This window comes from Pan paniscus, chromosome 21, assembly GCF_029289425.2.
Source record: "Pan paniscus chromosome 21, NHGRI_mPanPan1-v2.0_pri, whole genome shotgun sequence".
Lineage (NCBI taxonomy): Eukaryota > Metazoa > Chordata > Mammalia > Primates > Hominidae > Pan > Pan paniscus.
Window position 1 is genome coordinate 54,432,365 of NC_073270.2, and position 15,583 is coordinate 54,447,947.

Consider the following 15,583-nt stretch of genomic DNA (forward strand, 5'->3'; position numbering starts at 1 on the left):
TCACCTGGTCCACAGCACTGTGATAAAGTGGCAGCTTTTACCCTAGGCCTCTGCAAAGGCTTTAGGGAAGTTGGGGGGAGTTTAAGTCCTTACATTCTAAATAAAGTTCCCACATTGCCGGCAAACCTCTCTCCCCAGCTGCACCACAAGCTTCATGAGGTTGCAAGCCCTTGGCACTGTCCTCTCCAGAGTGTCTAGCACATTGTAGGGCCTTAAAACAGCCTGACCATTTTACAAGGACTGGATTTCTTCTGCCTCTCCCATGCCCCAGCCCTCTCCCTCAGGTGACCTGCGTGTAAGAGCCAGCCTGTCACACCTGTGTTCTGACCCCTTTGAACTCCAGTTATAAAATGGGGCTGTATTTCCCAAACAGAGAAAGTGGAGGCTCTGAGCACTGAGAAGTTTATAGAAGCTTCCCTCGCCCCTCACATGTAACTCAGGAAGAGACGCCTCACCAGATACTCTCCCTGCCAACACCCTGACCTAGGACTGCCAGCCTCCAGAACTGTGAAGCAATACATTTCTGTTGTTTAAGCCACACCAGTTTTGTGCACTTTGTTATGGCAGCCCCAGCCAAAAAAAAAAATGGGGTGGGGGTGGAGGGCCTACCTTTACTCTTCCAGCCCTTAAAACACCTTTGTAATCAATTACCTGTGTTCAATACCTCTCTGCTTGAAATGCCTAGAGTGGCTTCTCTTTTCCCAAGTGCTACAGCAGCATTTTTCAAACCGTTAGTGCTTTGTGAAACAATGTCATGGGTCTTGCCAGCATTAATTTTGAAATGAATGAAGAAGCAACTTGAATAGAATAGAAAGAACAGAAGAGAATAGAAACAGATATTTTCAGAGTGGGATCAAGCACAGTGAGCTCTGTGAAACCTCAGCTTCAATCATATATTACATGAATGGGTGTACCAGGTCACAATGGAAAATTATGTCTGGTAGTAGGTTGAAAGACCTGATTTAGGGACCCCACTAGCCTTCTTGATCTCTGAGGGCTGCTCCATAAGGATTCAGGTCCTTTTGTTGCTCTGCCCAGGATGGCTCCTGGGTAGGGCCAGGCTGCATGGGTGAATGGGGATGATCTGCCCCACCTCCAGCTGAGAGCCCAGGGACCCAGGGAGTTCGGAGTGAGGCTACTCACTTGCCAAGAAAGCACTTGGGGACAGTGCTCAGCTTTCTCCGGCGGTCCTTGATGAGGTTCACCTTCTTGTTCATCATCATGTGGTACAGCTTCTCCCCCTTCTCCGCAATCATGACGTAGGCATCACGCTCCATGCCCAGCTTCAGGCCTACACAGGGGCACGGTCAGCACTGGAGAGAGCACCAGGCCCAGGGCAGGGGGGGTGGGGGGAGACAAGGGGCAGGCCCACAGCTCCTGAAAGCTGGCCTGCCACCTGCCCCACCACCTGCCCTCCACCACCACCATGCCAGCAGCAGCTAGAGGGCACTGACTGTCGCTGCCCTAGGCACCTGCCAATGACACCTCAAAACAACCATTTTACAGATGGCAAAGTTGAGACCCAGAGAGGTTAAGTCCTGGGTCATGCCTTCAACCCAGGAATCAAGCTCTAGTGCTATGTTCTTCATCACTTTCCTATGCTGCCTCCCCAACCTGAGGGTGGGTTTCTAGATTCACAGGTTATCAGAAAACTTGTCAGTATCTCCATTTCAGCCCAGTGATAAAAGTCTGGTCGTTCTTCCAGCCAACACTCATAGGACCTGACCCTAATCTCTGCCCACATTTTTCTGTTTTGACCCCCATCTAATTTTGACAACAGCAAATGCTTTTATAGCACCTACTATATGCCAGTACGCCGCGTGAGAAACCCGCAATAATAAGGTGCCATAATTATCCCCGTTTTACAGATAAAGAAACTGAGGTCCAGAGAAGTTCAGTTCTCTGCCCAAGGTTGCCCAATTGGAAGTGGTGAAACCAGAATTTAGACCCAGGAAGTTGGTTCCAGATTCGTGCTCGTGACCACCCCAGCCCTGAGGTCAGGATGTGGACAACACCCAATTCTAACAACAAAGACCCACTTGGGCCACACCCCCACCCGTGATCCCATGTGCCCAACAAAGACCACAAAGATACTGATCGGCCTCACCTAGGCCACATCCCTGAACCCCATCCCAGTCCTGACCACATACTCAGCCCCGACCAATTTCAGAGGTCACAACACTGCCTAACCAGGCCCCCAGTTCAGTGGTTTATCGGGCCTAATATTATTTTAATAAATGTTGGTGCAACGTTTAGGATCAGAAAATGCCACCTAAAAATCCAGATGTCTAGTTCCTCTAGACAAATAATCCATGGATTTGGCCCCACTGGGCCCATATTCCTGAGAGAGGATGGTGGCTTGTCTTGGGTGGAAGTAGGGAGAAGAGAGGAGAAGCGGATGGGTGTGACATATATGTGAAAGGCAGAGTTAAAGGGACTTGTTGATCTATTGAATTTAGGGAGCAGGTGTTGCAGGGGAGACCAGGGGCGATACGAAGAGTTTGAGCTGTGGGACGAAGGGAGGAGCCACTGACTGGTATGTAGCAGTCGAGGGGAAGAGCAGGTTTGGGGCAGAAGGCCGGGGGAAATGAAGAGCTATGATTTAGACACAGCAAGTGTGAGCATCTACGACACCTCCAAGTGGCAATTTCAAGTAAGCAGGATACACATTTGGAGAAAACTGAGGCCCAGTTTCCTCCTCAGTAAAACTGGGAGGTGGGGAGGGTTTTCAGGGTTATATGTCAGATTTTGAAATGTGCTCAAATCTGAGACCTCCTGTAGCATTACAACCCTCTACAGCAGGAACTTGGATCCCCATTTATCAGATGAGATCACTGAGGTCCGGAAAGCTGGAGTAACCTGCCCCAAAACACACCAAAGCCTCCTTTTGCCAGCCTGGTGGTCTCTGCACAAAACAGCCCGGTGCCTCCACACAGTTGTTGCACGCCCACCCCCAAGCCCACCCTCCAATTATATCCAGCCCCCGCACTTCCTCATGTGAACTGCTTCGGGGGTGCCTGTGCCCAGAGGGACTCCTGACTGAGGTTAATGGGCAGCTCCAATGGACCCTCCTCCCAGAATTAGATTCAGTGAATATCAAAGAAAACCTCAGGCGGAGGGCATAGGGCTATGCGCAGGAAAGGGGAGCATCTTGAGTCCTAATGCTTAAGGGTGAAGACCTTCGGGCAAGACCCTTCTTTTGGGCCTCAGTTTCCCCATTTGTCTAGTGGGCAATCTCTGAGGTACCACCAAGTTGGAATAGTCCCAGAGCTCCCTGTCCCTTCAAATACCTGCTTCTTACAGTTCTGATCCTCCTGAAAAGGACCCTATGCCCCTTCCCTAGACACAGCCCCCACTCAGAAGAAGCCACGCATAGCTCAGGGATCCCAGGCGAGCACCCCAAAGCTGCTGCTCACTCTCGCGCTGCTCCCGCTCGCGGATGATGGCATCCAGCCACTTCTGCTTCTCCTCTGCCGTCTTGGCCATGCAGACAAACCACTTATTCTTGGCCGTGTTGTGGATCTTCCAGCCGTTGGTGACGGTATAGCCATTGCTATGGTAATCCGCTGGTGGGGGCAGGAGGCAAAGGTGCAGCAGAGACTCAGCCGCGTGACCTTCAACACTCCCCATTACCAAGCCCTTCCGCCCCAGCATAGGCAGGGCCCTCGCCTGGATCAGGATGGGGAGCTGGACTTCCAGCCCTTCAAACGCTCACTTCTTATCCTTTTCCAGTAGGCAAGGAAGACCTTCTGCAAACAAAGACCCCTCTCAACCACTCAATGACAGGGAACTTCATTTTAAGACCTTGCATCTAGGCACAAACACAGCAGTGACTCATGGGGAGACACTTGCTTGGAGCCCCAAAATGCTTCCTGGGCTCCTCCCATCTCACTCGGGCACTGGAGTTACTTAAAACCTTAGTGCCAGCCTGAGAAGCCAAGTCAAACGTGGGACCCTTACCCAATGCTGGCTGGGATGGGATCTGGAAAACCTCTCAAACAGATTGGCATGATCTAGGGAAGCGAAAGCCTGAATCTGAGGAGGGCTCCACGGGCTTCATGAGACTGCCAAAGGGGACTGTGGCTCAAAACCACGCAAGAACCCCTGCTCTGGACAAGCTCAAAAGCACACATACTAGGAGATGCTCACATGAGCCATCAGTGACTGCATGACTGTGAGTGCTGGCAACAGGCCAAACATCCATCACCCAAAGAATGGATGAAGTGTGAAATGTTCACGTGACGGAACACTCTGCAGCAATGGAAACCAACAGGCTGCAAACAGCTACATGCAGAGACTTGGATGAACCCCACTAACGTGGTGTTGAGTGAAAGCAGTTTGTTAAAAAAAAAGTGTAGACCATATTTTCTGGGCGGGGAGACTAGGTGTCGCTCTGTCACCCAGGCTGGAGTGCACTGGTGAAATCATGGCTCACTGCAGCATCGACCTCCTGGGCTAAGATGATCCTCCCACCTCAGCCTCCACAGTAGCTGGGACCACAGTTGCACGCCACCATGTCCAGCTAGTTTTTGTATTTTTTGTAGAGACAGGTTTTCTCCATGTTGCCCAGGCTGGTCTCAAATTCCTGGGCTCAAGCGGTCTGCCCATCTCAACCTCTCAAAGTGCTAGGATTACAGGCATGAGCCACCACACCCAGCCGACCATATTTTATGACCATTTAAGTAAAATGGTCATGACCATTAAATGACCAGGTGGGCTGTATATACATACACATATATAATCACATATATGTAAAGCCACTTAAACATATGTAATCATGTAACCACTTACATAAGGTTCAAAAATAGAAATTTTAATTAAAATGTTTAGTCATAAATGCTTAGGAGGTAAAAATGTCTTTAAAAAGCAAGAAAATGATCATCACAAAATTCAGACAGTGGTTACTTCTAGGGGGGAAGAAGGCATTGCAAGGAGGAGGGATTTGGGGTGCAGTGTTTTATTTCTTAACTTGAATGCTAACCACCCAGATGTTCGTTTCATGCATCTATGCTCTGGGCACTTTTCTGTAGGTAGATTACATCTCATGATAAAAGAAAAAAATATATTTAAATGAAACAGAGAGAGTGCCAGGGAGCAGGCAGGGCTCAGGCAAGGCTGGGGGAGGGGCTACCTGTCCCATCTTCCACGTTCTCCACCTCCATGACTTCAGTGTTGATTCGACCCCTGAAGATGTAGAGGGAGCCGTTGATGGATTTGGTCCTCTTGGTGGACTTCTTGCTCCCGGTGACCCTGGTAGACAGTGAGAAGTCAGTGTCCCCTGCACGTCACCTCCCAGATGCAACTGTTTTCAACAGCGCAAAGGGGAACACAACACTGAGGGGCATCCAGGGGACAGAGAGGAGCCCCAGGTAGGGGTCAGGAGCAGGAGTGTTTGGCTGGTGCTGGGGTAACTTGAACAAGTCACTTCTCTTCCAGCCACAGCTTTCTCATCTGGAAAACAGGCTAATAGCCTTGCTGACCCCACAAAGCTACTTTTCAGCTAAAAGGAGACGTGGGAGACCAACAGGAGGTAACAGAAACCCATTCTTCTTGGCTAGAAAATGGGGAAAGACCTATTAAGTTTCTCAAAGACAGGAACTTCCTGAAATACGACCAGAATGGAAGGAGGGCTTGGAATTGGGCAGTCCATCCATCCATCCATCCATCCATCCATCCATCCATCCATCATCCACCTTCCCAGGGTTCAATCATTCACTCGAGTGAATTCTATCATTCACCCACTCCTATAGCCTAAATGTTGGTGTCCCTCCAAAATTCATGTTATATCCTCACCCCCAAGGTAATGGTATTAGGAGGTAGGGCCTTTGAGAGATGAAGAAGTCAGGGGGAAAAGGACCTCATGAATGAGATTAGGCCCTTATAAAAGAGGCCCCAGAGAGCTGGCTCGCCTCTTCCACCACGGGAGGACACAGCAAGAAGGCACCATCTATGAAGCAGAAAGCAGGCCCTCGCCAGCACCGAGTCTACCAGCACCTTTCATCTTGGAGTCCACAGCCTCCAGAACTGTACAAAATACATTTCTGTTGTTTACTTATTTTATTTTATTAATTTATTTTATTTTTTTGAGATGGAGTCTCGCTCTGTCGCCCAGGCTGGAGTGCAGTGGCATGATCTCAGCTCACTGCAACTTCCGTCTGCTGGGTTACGAGCGATTCTCCTGCCTCAGCCTCCCGAGTAGCTGGGACTACAGGCATGTCTCACCATGCCCAGCTAATTTTTTTATATTTTTAGTAGAGACAGGGTTTCACTGTGTTAGCCGGGATGGTCTCAATCTCCTGACCTCATGATCTGCCTGCCTTGGCCTCCCAAAGTGCTGAGATTACAGGTGTGAGCCACCGTGCCGGCCTTATTTTATTTATTTATTTTTTTGAGATAGAGTCTCATTCTGTCACCCAGGCTGGAGTACAGTGGCACAATCTCATCCCACTGCAACCTCCGCCTCCCAGGTTCAAGCGATTCTCCTGCCTCAGCCTCTCAAGTAGCTGGGACTACACGCATGTGCCACCATGGCCGGGTAATTTTTGTATTTTTAGTAGAGACAGGGTTTCACCATGTTGGCCAGGCTGGTCTCGAACTCCTGACCTCAAGTTATCCACCCCCCCCCCTCCGCCTCCCAAAGTCTTGGGATTACAGGTATGAGCCACTATGCCCAGCCCAAATTTCTGTTGTTTAAAACCCCCAGTTTCTGGTATTTTGTTATAGCAGCCTGAAGGGACTAAAACAGTCACTCAGCAAACATCTGGCCAGAGCTTCCTATGAGGAGGATACCAAGTCAGGAGCCACGGGAAGTCACTCATCTGTGGATCCAAGAAGCATGTGGAGAACGCCTATTATGTGCCAGGCACTGTTTTAGGTACTGGGGTTGCACTGCTGAACAAAACGTCTCTGGGAACTCAACTTCTAATATGGGGTTGGAGGCAGGGCACAGAGACAGTCCCTAAGCAAGGTAAACCATACATCAGGTCAGAGGTACTAAATGCTCTGGTGAAGATACGGCAGAAAATGAATTCCCAGAGCTCAAAGGCCACTTGGTGGTGTGCACAGGCCTCTGCTCCAGCAGGTGGGCTGTATGCTCACCAAGAGCCAGTGGGTTTGTTCCCACACCGACTTGGCTGATGTGTACTTGTTACTGTAAGTGGGTAAATGAAATAGGAGATAAGCTGAGGATTCGGGAACGTGGAAGAGACTTATCTCTCTGAAAATTAAGTGGTAAGTGGTGAAGATGTGGGCTTCTGCTGTGTGTGAGATGGGAGCCACGGAGGGTTGGAGCACAGGCAGAATGGGATGGACTTCGGTTTCAAGAGACTCCCTGTGTCTGCTGGTGGAGAAGGGACTAGAACCAGAGAGGAGACCACTGCAATCAACAAGATGAGAAAGGATGAGGGTGTGTATGTGTGTGTTTGTGTGTATACACACACATATAAACATATACATAACATATGTGCATATACATATTTTTGTAAACTTTGTATTAAAGTATAAAATCCACACAGAAAAAAAATGCCCAAAGAAGCATTAATATGGCTCAATTAACTTTTGCAAGTGAACACACCTGTATCAACATGTTTAGCTCCCCACAGGCACCCCCTTATGCCCCTTTCCCATCACTGCCCTCTTCCCCTGACAAGGGTAACCACTGTCCTGAGTCTAACCCCATAGATTTGCTTTGCCTGTTTTTGAACTTTACACAAATGGAATCACAAGTGTGTACTTTTGTGTCCAGCTTCCTTCACCCAACCTCATGGCTGTGAGTTACCTGTGCTGCTGGGTATAGTGACATGGCCAGACATCTGGCTTCTTTCCAGTGTGGTGCTGCTGTGACATTCCTGCACGTGCCTGACAAAGAACATGTGTGTGCATTTCTTTGGGTTAGATACCTGAGGAGCTGAATTACTGAGTGATAAGGAATGTGAATGATTAGCTTTAGGAGATACTGCCAAGCTGTTTTCCAAAATAGTTGTACTGATTTTCCCATGCCCAACAGTGTAGGAACATTCCAGTTGTCCCACATCCTCTATAACTGGTATTTTATGTCTCATTTTGGCCATTATGGTATGTATACAGTAGGAGCTCATTAATATTTAATTTGTAGTTCCCTGATGAGTAAATAACCTCAACCACTGTATGTTTATTGGCGATCTGGTGCCTTCTTTTGTGAAATGACTGTCCCTTGTCATTTTTTGTTGAACTGCCTGTCTTTTTCTTAATTACTTATAGCAGAGGTTGGCAATTTTTTTTCTGAAAAGGGCCAAATAGTACACATTTTCAGTTTTGTAGGCCATACGGTCTCTGTTACAAACTATTCAACTCTGCCCTTATGGCATCAAAGCAGCTAAGACTGTATACAAACAAATGGGCATAGCCGTGTTCCAATAAAACTTTATTGACAAAAATAGGCACAGGGCCAAGTCTGGCTACAGAAGGGCCTCTTCATATATTCTGGATGTGAATACTCTGGCCATTATACAAACTGTAAAGACCTTTTCACAGTCTGTGGCTTGTCTTTTCACTCTCCTTACAGTATTTTTTAATGAAATTCTTAATTATAGTAGAGTGTAATGAATTTAGTTCTCCTTTATAACTATACTCTTTGTCCTGTTTAAGATATTTGCTTACTCCTAGATCATGAAGATATTCTCCCATGCTTTCTTGTAGAAGTGTTATTGTTCTACCGTTTACATTTAAATCTATAATCCAGCTGAAGTTGATTTTTGTGTTTGGTATGAGATAAGGGTCAAGAATCACTTTTTCCCCCACTGGATATCAAACTGACCAAGCACCATTTATTGTACTGCATTGGTGTTTTTGTTGAAATTCAAATGACTGCTTACATGTGGGTCTACTCCTAAACTCACTATTCGATTCCATTACTCTACGTGTCTGTTTTCATACCAATACCACACTGTCTTAATTACTATGACCTTACAGCAGGACTTGGAATCCAGTAATAACGCTCCCCTAGCTTGACCTTCTTCATAATTGTCTTAGCTATTTCTATCTCTGGATTTTCTTGTAAATTTTACAGTCAGCTGATCATTTACTCACACACACATACATACATACATACATACATACACACGTACACACGTACACAAACCCCCTCCTAGAATATTTATTGGAATTGCACTGAGGTTCTGGGCAAAGTTTGATGACAGGATGGAAAGGACTTGCTGATGTAGTTGGTATGGGGATAATGATAGCTCAAAATCAAGAAGATTCTGGCTTCGGCTCCTGGGCAAATTTCTTCTCCTGCCTCCAGACTCAAGCAGATATCAGCTCTTCCTGAGCCTGCCAATCCTAGGATCAGAACGACACTATTGGCTTGTCTTCAGCTTGCAGACGACAGATCTTGGGACTTGTCAGCCTCCATAATCACGAGTAAACTGCTTATTATAAATCTCTTTACACACACACACACACACACACACACACACACACACCCTATTGGGTCTATCTGGAGAATCTTGACTTAATACAAATTTTGGTACCATTTACTGGTAATGAGGAAGATCCAAGGGGCAGAAGTTAAGACAAAAAACAAGAGCCCCTTTAGACACAATTTAAGTGTGGGCTACGTGTGAGACACCCGAATAAAGATATATATATTTGTATTTCTTCCACTTGACCACGCACCAGGCCTTATTCTAACCACATTACATGTGTACCTTTACATGTTTTACTCTATAAAAACAACCCCATGAAATGAGGACTACTTTTATCCCCATATAACAGGTAGGAAAAGACAGGCGCAAACAGCTGACATAATTTGCTCAAGGTCGCACAGATAGTAAGCAGAGCCTCTGTGTTCTTTTTTTCTTTTTTGAGACAGAGTCTCGCTCTGTCCCCCAGGCTGGAGTGCAGTGGTGCCACCTCAGCTCACTGCAACCTCCGCCTCCTGGGTTCAAGTGATTCTCCTGCCTCAGCCTCCCGAGTAGCTGGAATTACAAGCGTGTGCCACCACACCTGGCTAATTTTTTTATATTTTTAGTAGAGATGGGGGGGTTTCACTGTGTTAGCCAGGATGGCCTCGATCTTCTGACCTCGTGATCCACCCTCCTTGGTCTCCCAAAGTGCTGGGATTACAGGCGTGAGCTACTGCGCCCGGCCCTCTGTGTTCTTAATGGCGACACACTACTGCTGCCTCTAAGATGCTAAGCAGGGAGTTGAGATGCATGAGACTTTGCTCTTCTGGGTCCTGGTTTCCCCTTCTGGAGGATGGGAGGTGGGTTTTTTAAAACACTCCCTCCCGTTTTCCACTTCTGACACCCAAGGAGCCTCTGCTTTTGAATTCGCCCAGAAGCACTGTGAGTCAGAGACCTCCCCTGACCCATGTCCTGGATGGGTGGTGCCCTGCATGACCCAGGCAAGGACAAACACAGTCAGCAGTCACCAAGTCACTCCAGGCATTGCCTGCACCCACATCAGACTCAGGCGGGGAGATCCACCCACCATTGCCCAATCTCCTGGGCCTCTCAGAGCTCAGCCCTCTGGCTCTCCATCCAGAGGCAGGAATGCTGGCCGCCTGCCAGCTTCTCTCAAGAGACACATGCGCCCTTTCCCTGCAGCCAGCCCAGCTCACTTGTGGAAGTGAGGTGGGGAATGGCCTTGAAAGAGCTCAGGGTGCCCACAAGGAAGGCCCCAGGGAGCCCACTTGGAATCCGGTATCAGAATCAGCTGCTGTCCCTGCACAGGTGAGACGGCCCCAGAGGAGGCAGAGCCTGCACCCGGAAGCCAAAGGTTGAGTAAACTCATCTAAAAGTTGGGAGCAGGTCACAGAGGCCTAAAGGGACGTTCTGTTTTCCAAACCCCAGTGTTCTGGGAAAAGTGCCTGCTCCAGACTGCTTGGGGCAGAGCGGCGGGGCAGGGCTCAGGGTGGACATTGGCAGCAGCCCTGAAACTACCCAAGAAGGACTCTGAGGACAGCCCCAGAGACACCAGAAAGGAGGCAGGGAAAGAGAAGAAGGGGGCGTTCATGAGGGGACAGCAGGACATGAGACAGACAGACCTCAAGGAGTGGGCGAGAATGAAGGAGCAAATGAGAAAGAGCCATGCTGAGCCAGCCACTGGGAGATAGCGGAAGCAGGAGGTCCAGGCCCTCACAGGAAGGGTCAAGCCCAGAACAGGGGGGAAAGGGCAATGGGGAAGGGCCTGTGGTTTCAGAGCCTCCTGTGCACCAGGTGCTGTACCTGTGCGACCACACCAGAGCCAAGTTAACAACAATGGTGCTGGCAGCTACTGTGCTGTGCACCCACTATGTCCCAGGCACACTCACATATCTGATCTTCCGTGGTCCTAAGAGGTACATACGATCATTCACTCTGTTTTACGGATGAGGAAACTGAGGCACAGAGAGGCAAAGTCACAGAGCTACAAAGGAGGTTAAACAGGGATCCAATGGCGGGCCTAGCTCTTAACCAAACACTACTACAAGGAGGGGCTGATCGCCTCACTTTACAGAAGAGAAAACGAAGGCTCAGGGAGGCCCTAGAGGAGGAGGACAGTGGGAAGCCCACACATGGGCGTGGAGCATCCATTACTCATCCAGTGGTAAGGTTTCTCACCACACCTTAGGAGGCCAGCACAGACAGACAAGGAAACTGAGGCTCAGAGACGGTCAGTGGCATGGCCTAGGACACAAAGCAAGTTACAGGAAAATGCTGAAAGTAGGGCCTAAGGCCTGGACCTCAGGCCTCAGCTCTAGTCTTTGCTAGACAGAGGAGTTAAGAAGCCTCTGGAACATCACTATTTTGTTCCTAAGACAAAGTAACACCAAAGAGAATTTGAAAAGTGCTGCAGGGGTCAGCTGAGACCATCCTATACCTGCTGAACATGAAAACTTAAGGTCAGGAATCTCTCTGTGCCAATCCACCCATCCACCCATGCATCCAACCATCAGTTCCCACCAGCTACTACAGTCATCCAACCCCCGCATCCATCTCCTAATTTCCCCTCTCTCCAATCATTCACCCATCCATTCACTCAGTAGTCCAACTGTCCCACTTTCCCTCCCAGAGCCCAACCACCTCGGCAACTATCAACCAACCACTTACCCATCCATCAACATGCCAACCAATTGGCCATCCATCTACTAATCTCCAAACCTCCGTCACCAACCCACCTTCCCAATTATATAACCACCCAGCCTTCCATCCATCTATCCATTCACTCAACACACCATACCTGAAGGCCCCAATCTACCATTCATCTAGACACATATCTGCCAGTCTTCATATCCATTTCTCTAACTGCCTGAACATCCACACATGCCCCCAGCTTTCCATCTATTCCTCCATCCAGCCATCTCCTAAACCTCCAAGCATTCAAACACTCATTCACTCACACACACGTCAATTCCAACATCCATCCACATTCCTTCCTTCTCTCCCTGCCTCCTTCTACCATCCATTCACCTCCCAAACCCCCAGCCATCTGCGCCTCATCCCGTGTGCCCACACAACCCGTCACCACACTTCCCATCACACATGCACCTGCCTCCATCTACCTACTCAGCCAACCATCTACTTACTCCTAGACTCTACAGAGCGCAAGAAGCACCAGTGAAAGACACAAAGAAGGTGAAGAAACTATCCTGACCCTCCAAAAACTGAATAGTGAAAGAGCTTCGCTCCTCTTGAACCCTCAACTTTTAGAGCTTAGAATTACAGGATGTGGGTGTCACAAAGAACCTCTCAGTTTCCACAATCATCTAGACCTGTGCTATCCAATATGGTAGCCACGAGCCACAGGTAGCTACTGAGCACTCCAAACGTGCCCAGGACAAATTTAGGTGTTTTGTGAGTATAACATACACACCAGATTTTGAGAACTTAGTGTTAAAAAAAAAACCCACAACACAAAATATCTCTTTAATAATTTTTTAAAATAATAATTACATGTATAATTATAATTGAATAAAATATTCTCATATTTGGGGATCTATTAGGTTAACTAAAATATATTATTTAAATTCATTTTACCTGTTTCTTTTTACTTTTTTAAATGTGGCTACTAGAACATTTAACATAACACGTGGCTTGCATTGTATTCCTACTAGACAGCACTGATGTAGAACAAACCCCTCAACTCACAGGAAAGGGAGGCCCAGAGAGGGAAGTGACAAGCCCAAGGCATCACCTGGAGAAGGCAGCAGGCCAGACCCCATCCCAGCCTCCTGGCCACTCACCTGGATTTCCGCTTGCAGTAGACGAGAAGGTTGTCGAAGAGGAAGAAGGCCCTTTCCTGGATGTTACCCGCAGAGATCTTTAACAAAGTCCCTTGCAGGAGGAGCTGAGTGCAGATGTCTGTGAGGTTGGAACCCTGGAAGCGCAATGAGGACACAGTGAATGAGCCAACCCAGGAACATCCCCTTCCTTTCCCAGAGACAGAACCTACTACCACCTCCTGCCACATGCCAAAAACTCCACCAGCAAGTCTGTCAATGGACAGAAAATCAATACAACGTGATTAGTGGCTTCTATCTGCTGAGCATGGCACGAAAATCCTGGGGAGGGCACACTGATGTGACCGCATGTCCCTTTTACAGGAGAGGGACTTGGGGCTCAGGGAGGAGTGACTCACCCAGCTCATACAGGTAATAGTAGGTCCTAGTCAACATCTGGGTATATTTTGGTTCAGTTTTTGGTTTTTGGGTTTATTTTTTTTTAAATGGAATTTCACTCTTGTTGCCCAGGCTGGAGTGCAATGGCGCGATCTCGGCTCCCTGCAACCTCCGCCGCTTGGGTTCAAGGGATTCTTCCTGCCTCAGCCTCCCGAGTAGCTAGGATTACAGGCATGCGCCACCATGCCCAGCTAATTTTGTATTTTTTTAGAAGAGACAGGGTTTCACCACGTTGGTCAGGCTGGTCTTGAACTCCTGACCTCAGGTGATCCAACCGCCTCGGCTTCCCAAAGTGTAGGGATTACAGACATGAGCCACCACGCCTGGCCTCGTTCAGTTTTTATTGTGGGTTTTTTTTTCACCTATTCCTTCCCCACTACTTATTTATGTCTTGACTTGTTACTATATCTCCCCCACCTAAATGCCCCTTTGGTAAGGACAGGGCCCGAATCAACTATGTGCCCTACGTATGCCCAGCACCCACAACACTCTCTGGCACACAGTAGGTGCTCAACAAATGCAATGTGCAAACCACTGGGGGCAGGATCCTGTGGGCATTCCATCTAGCTAAGCTAAAGATGTACATGTCGATCCCAAACCTGGTCACCTATGTTGAGCAGCAGGGGAAGGGGTGACAAAGACGTGCATGAAGTTCACTGAATGTCAGTGAGGTTCCGGGCAGCGTGGCTGGGAAAGGCATCAGGGAGGAGTGAGCAGACCTTGGAAGACAAAAATTAAGATAAAGAGGCTGGCCGGGCGCAGTGGCTCATGCCTGTAATCCTTTGGGAGGCTGAGGCAGGAGGATTACCTGAGGTCAGGAGTTCAAGACCAGCCTGGCCAACATGGTGAAACCCCATCTCTACAAAAATACAAAAATTAGCCAGGCATGATGGCAGGTGCCTGTAATCCCAGCTACTCGGGAGGCTGAGGCAGAGAATCGCTTGAACCCGGGAGGCAAAGGTTGCAGTGAGCTGAGATAACGCCACTGAACTCCAGCCTGGGCAACTGAGCAGGACTCTGTCTAAAAAAAAAAAAAAAGATAAAGAGGCTGAGGGCAGGGATGGGAAGGTCCTAGCTGGGAGGGATCCTTAGAGCCTGGGATCACACAGGTCTCCCTGAAGCCAAGAGGACCCAGGCAAGGGCAGAGAGATCCCAAAGTCCAAAGAGAGAAGAAAAGAGACCTTGGTGGGCACAGAATGCCAAATGAGGCAGCCCCTCCGCTGACCCTCAATCCACGTCCCTCTTCTGTGATTTTGGGGAATGGAGTCTTCCCTGGTACTTGGCTGCCCAGCCACAGACTACATCTCCCAGCCCCCCTTGTGCCAGGTGTGGTCACATGACTAAGTCATCACCAATGTGCCTCCCTGCCAGGGCACATCCTTGAAAGAAAATGGCTTTCCTCCCTTTCCTCTTTCCACAGGCTGGGATGGTGGGATACACTGCAGCGGGTGGTGGGATACACTGCAGCAGATGGTGGGGCAAGGAGCTGGAGGGAACCTGGGTCCTGGCAGAGCAAAGCTGCCCACCCCAGTCCGACTGTCCGCCTCTGCACTGCTAATGAGAACAGCGTTGCAACGCTAATGAGCCACCTCCCTGAGGCCGCTGCATCGCTTCCTTACAGCAGTCAACCGCAGACTTTAATTAATACAATAAGGTACAGACAACAGGGTGCCACGGACATTTAGGCCCAAGGAATATTATGCAAAAGCAGTGTTTTAAGGGAGTTTCACGTGACAGACCAGCAGATTACACTGAACAAAGAAACAAGAAGTGATGTTGTCCCTGCCTGGAAATGAACTTGGGGAGGAGAGAGGGAGAATTATTCACAAAATCTCCTTCCCCAAACAGTCAACACCCAGAACCAACATGGAGCTCCTACCCCACTGGGACCTGCTGACTGAATTCTTTCTGAGACCCAGTAAGGAGAACTGGTTCCGGCAGCTG

At 48.7% G+C, this 15,583-nt stretch overlaps 1 protein-coding gene across 3 annotated transcripts in view; it reads right to left on the bottom strand.

The window, feature by feature from the left end:
• The window catches only part of PREX1 (phosphatidylinositol-3,4,5-trisphosphate dependent Rac exchange factor 1), a 204,038-nt gene that overhangs the window by 62,940 nt on the left and 125,515 nt on the right, over positions 1 to 15,583 (bottom strand). For all 3 annotated transcript variants that reach the window (XM_034947457.4, XM_034947458.3, XM_055104985.2), the window contains exons 7-10: positions 13,205 to 13,338; positions 5,132 to 5,250; positions 3,417 to 3,566; positions 1,144 to 1,291 (exon numbers count right to left, since the gene is read on the bottom strand). In XM_034947457.4, the coding sequence (XP_034803348.1) occupies positions 1,144 to 1,291; positions 3,417 to 3,566; positions 5,132 to 5,250; positions 13,205 to 13,338 (551 nt within the window). The remainder of the gene's footprint in view (positions 1 to 1,143; positions 1,292 to 3,416; positions 3,567 to 5,131; positions 5,251 to 13,204; positions 13,339 to 15,583) is intronic.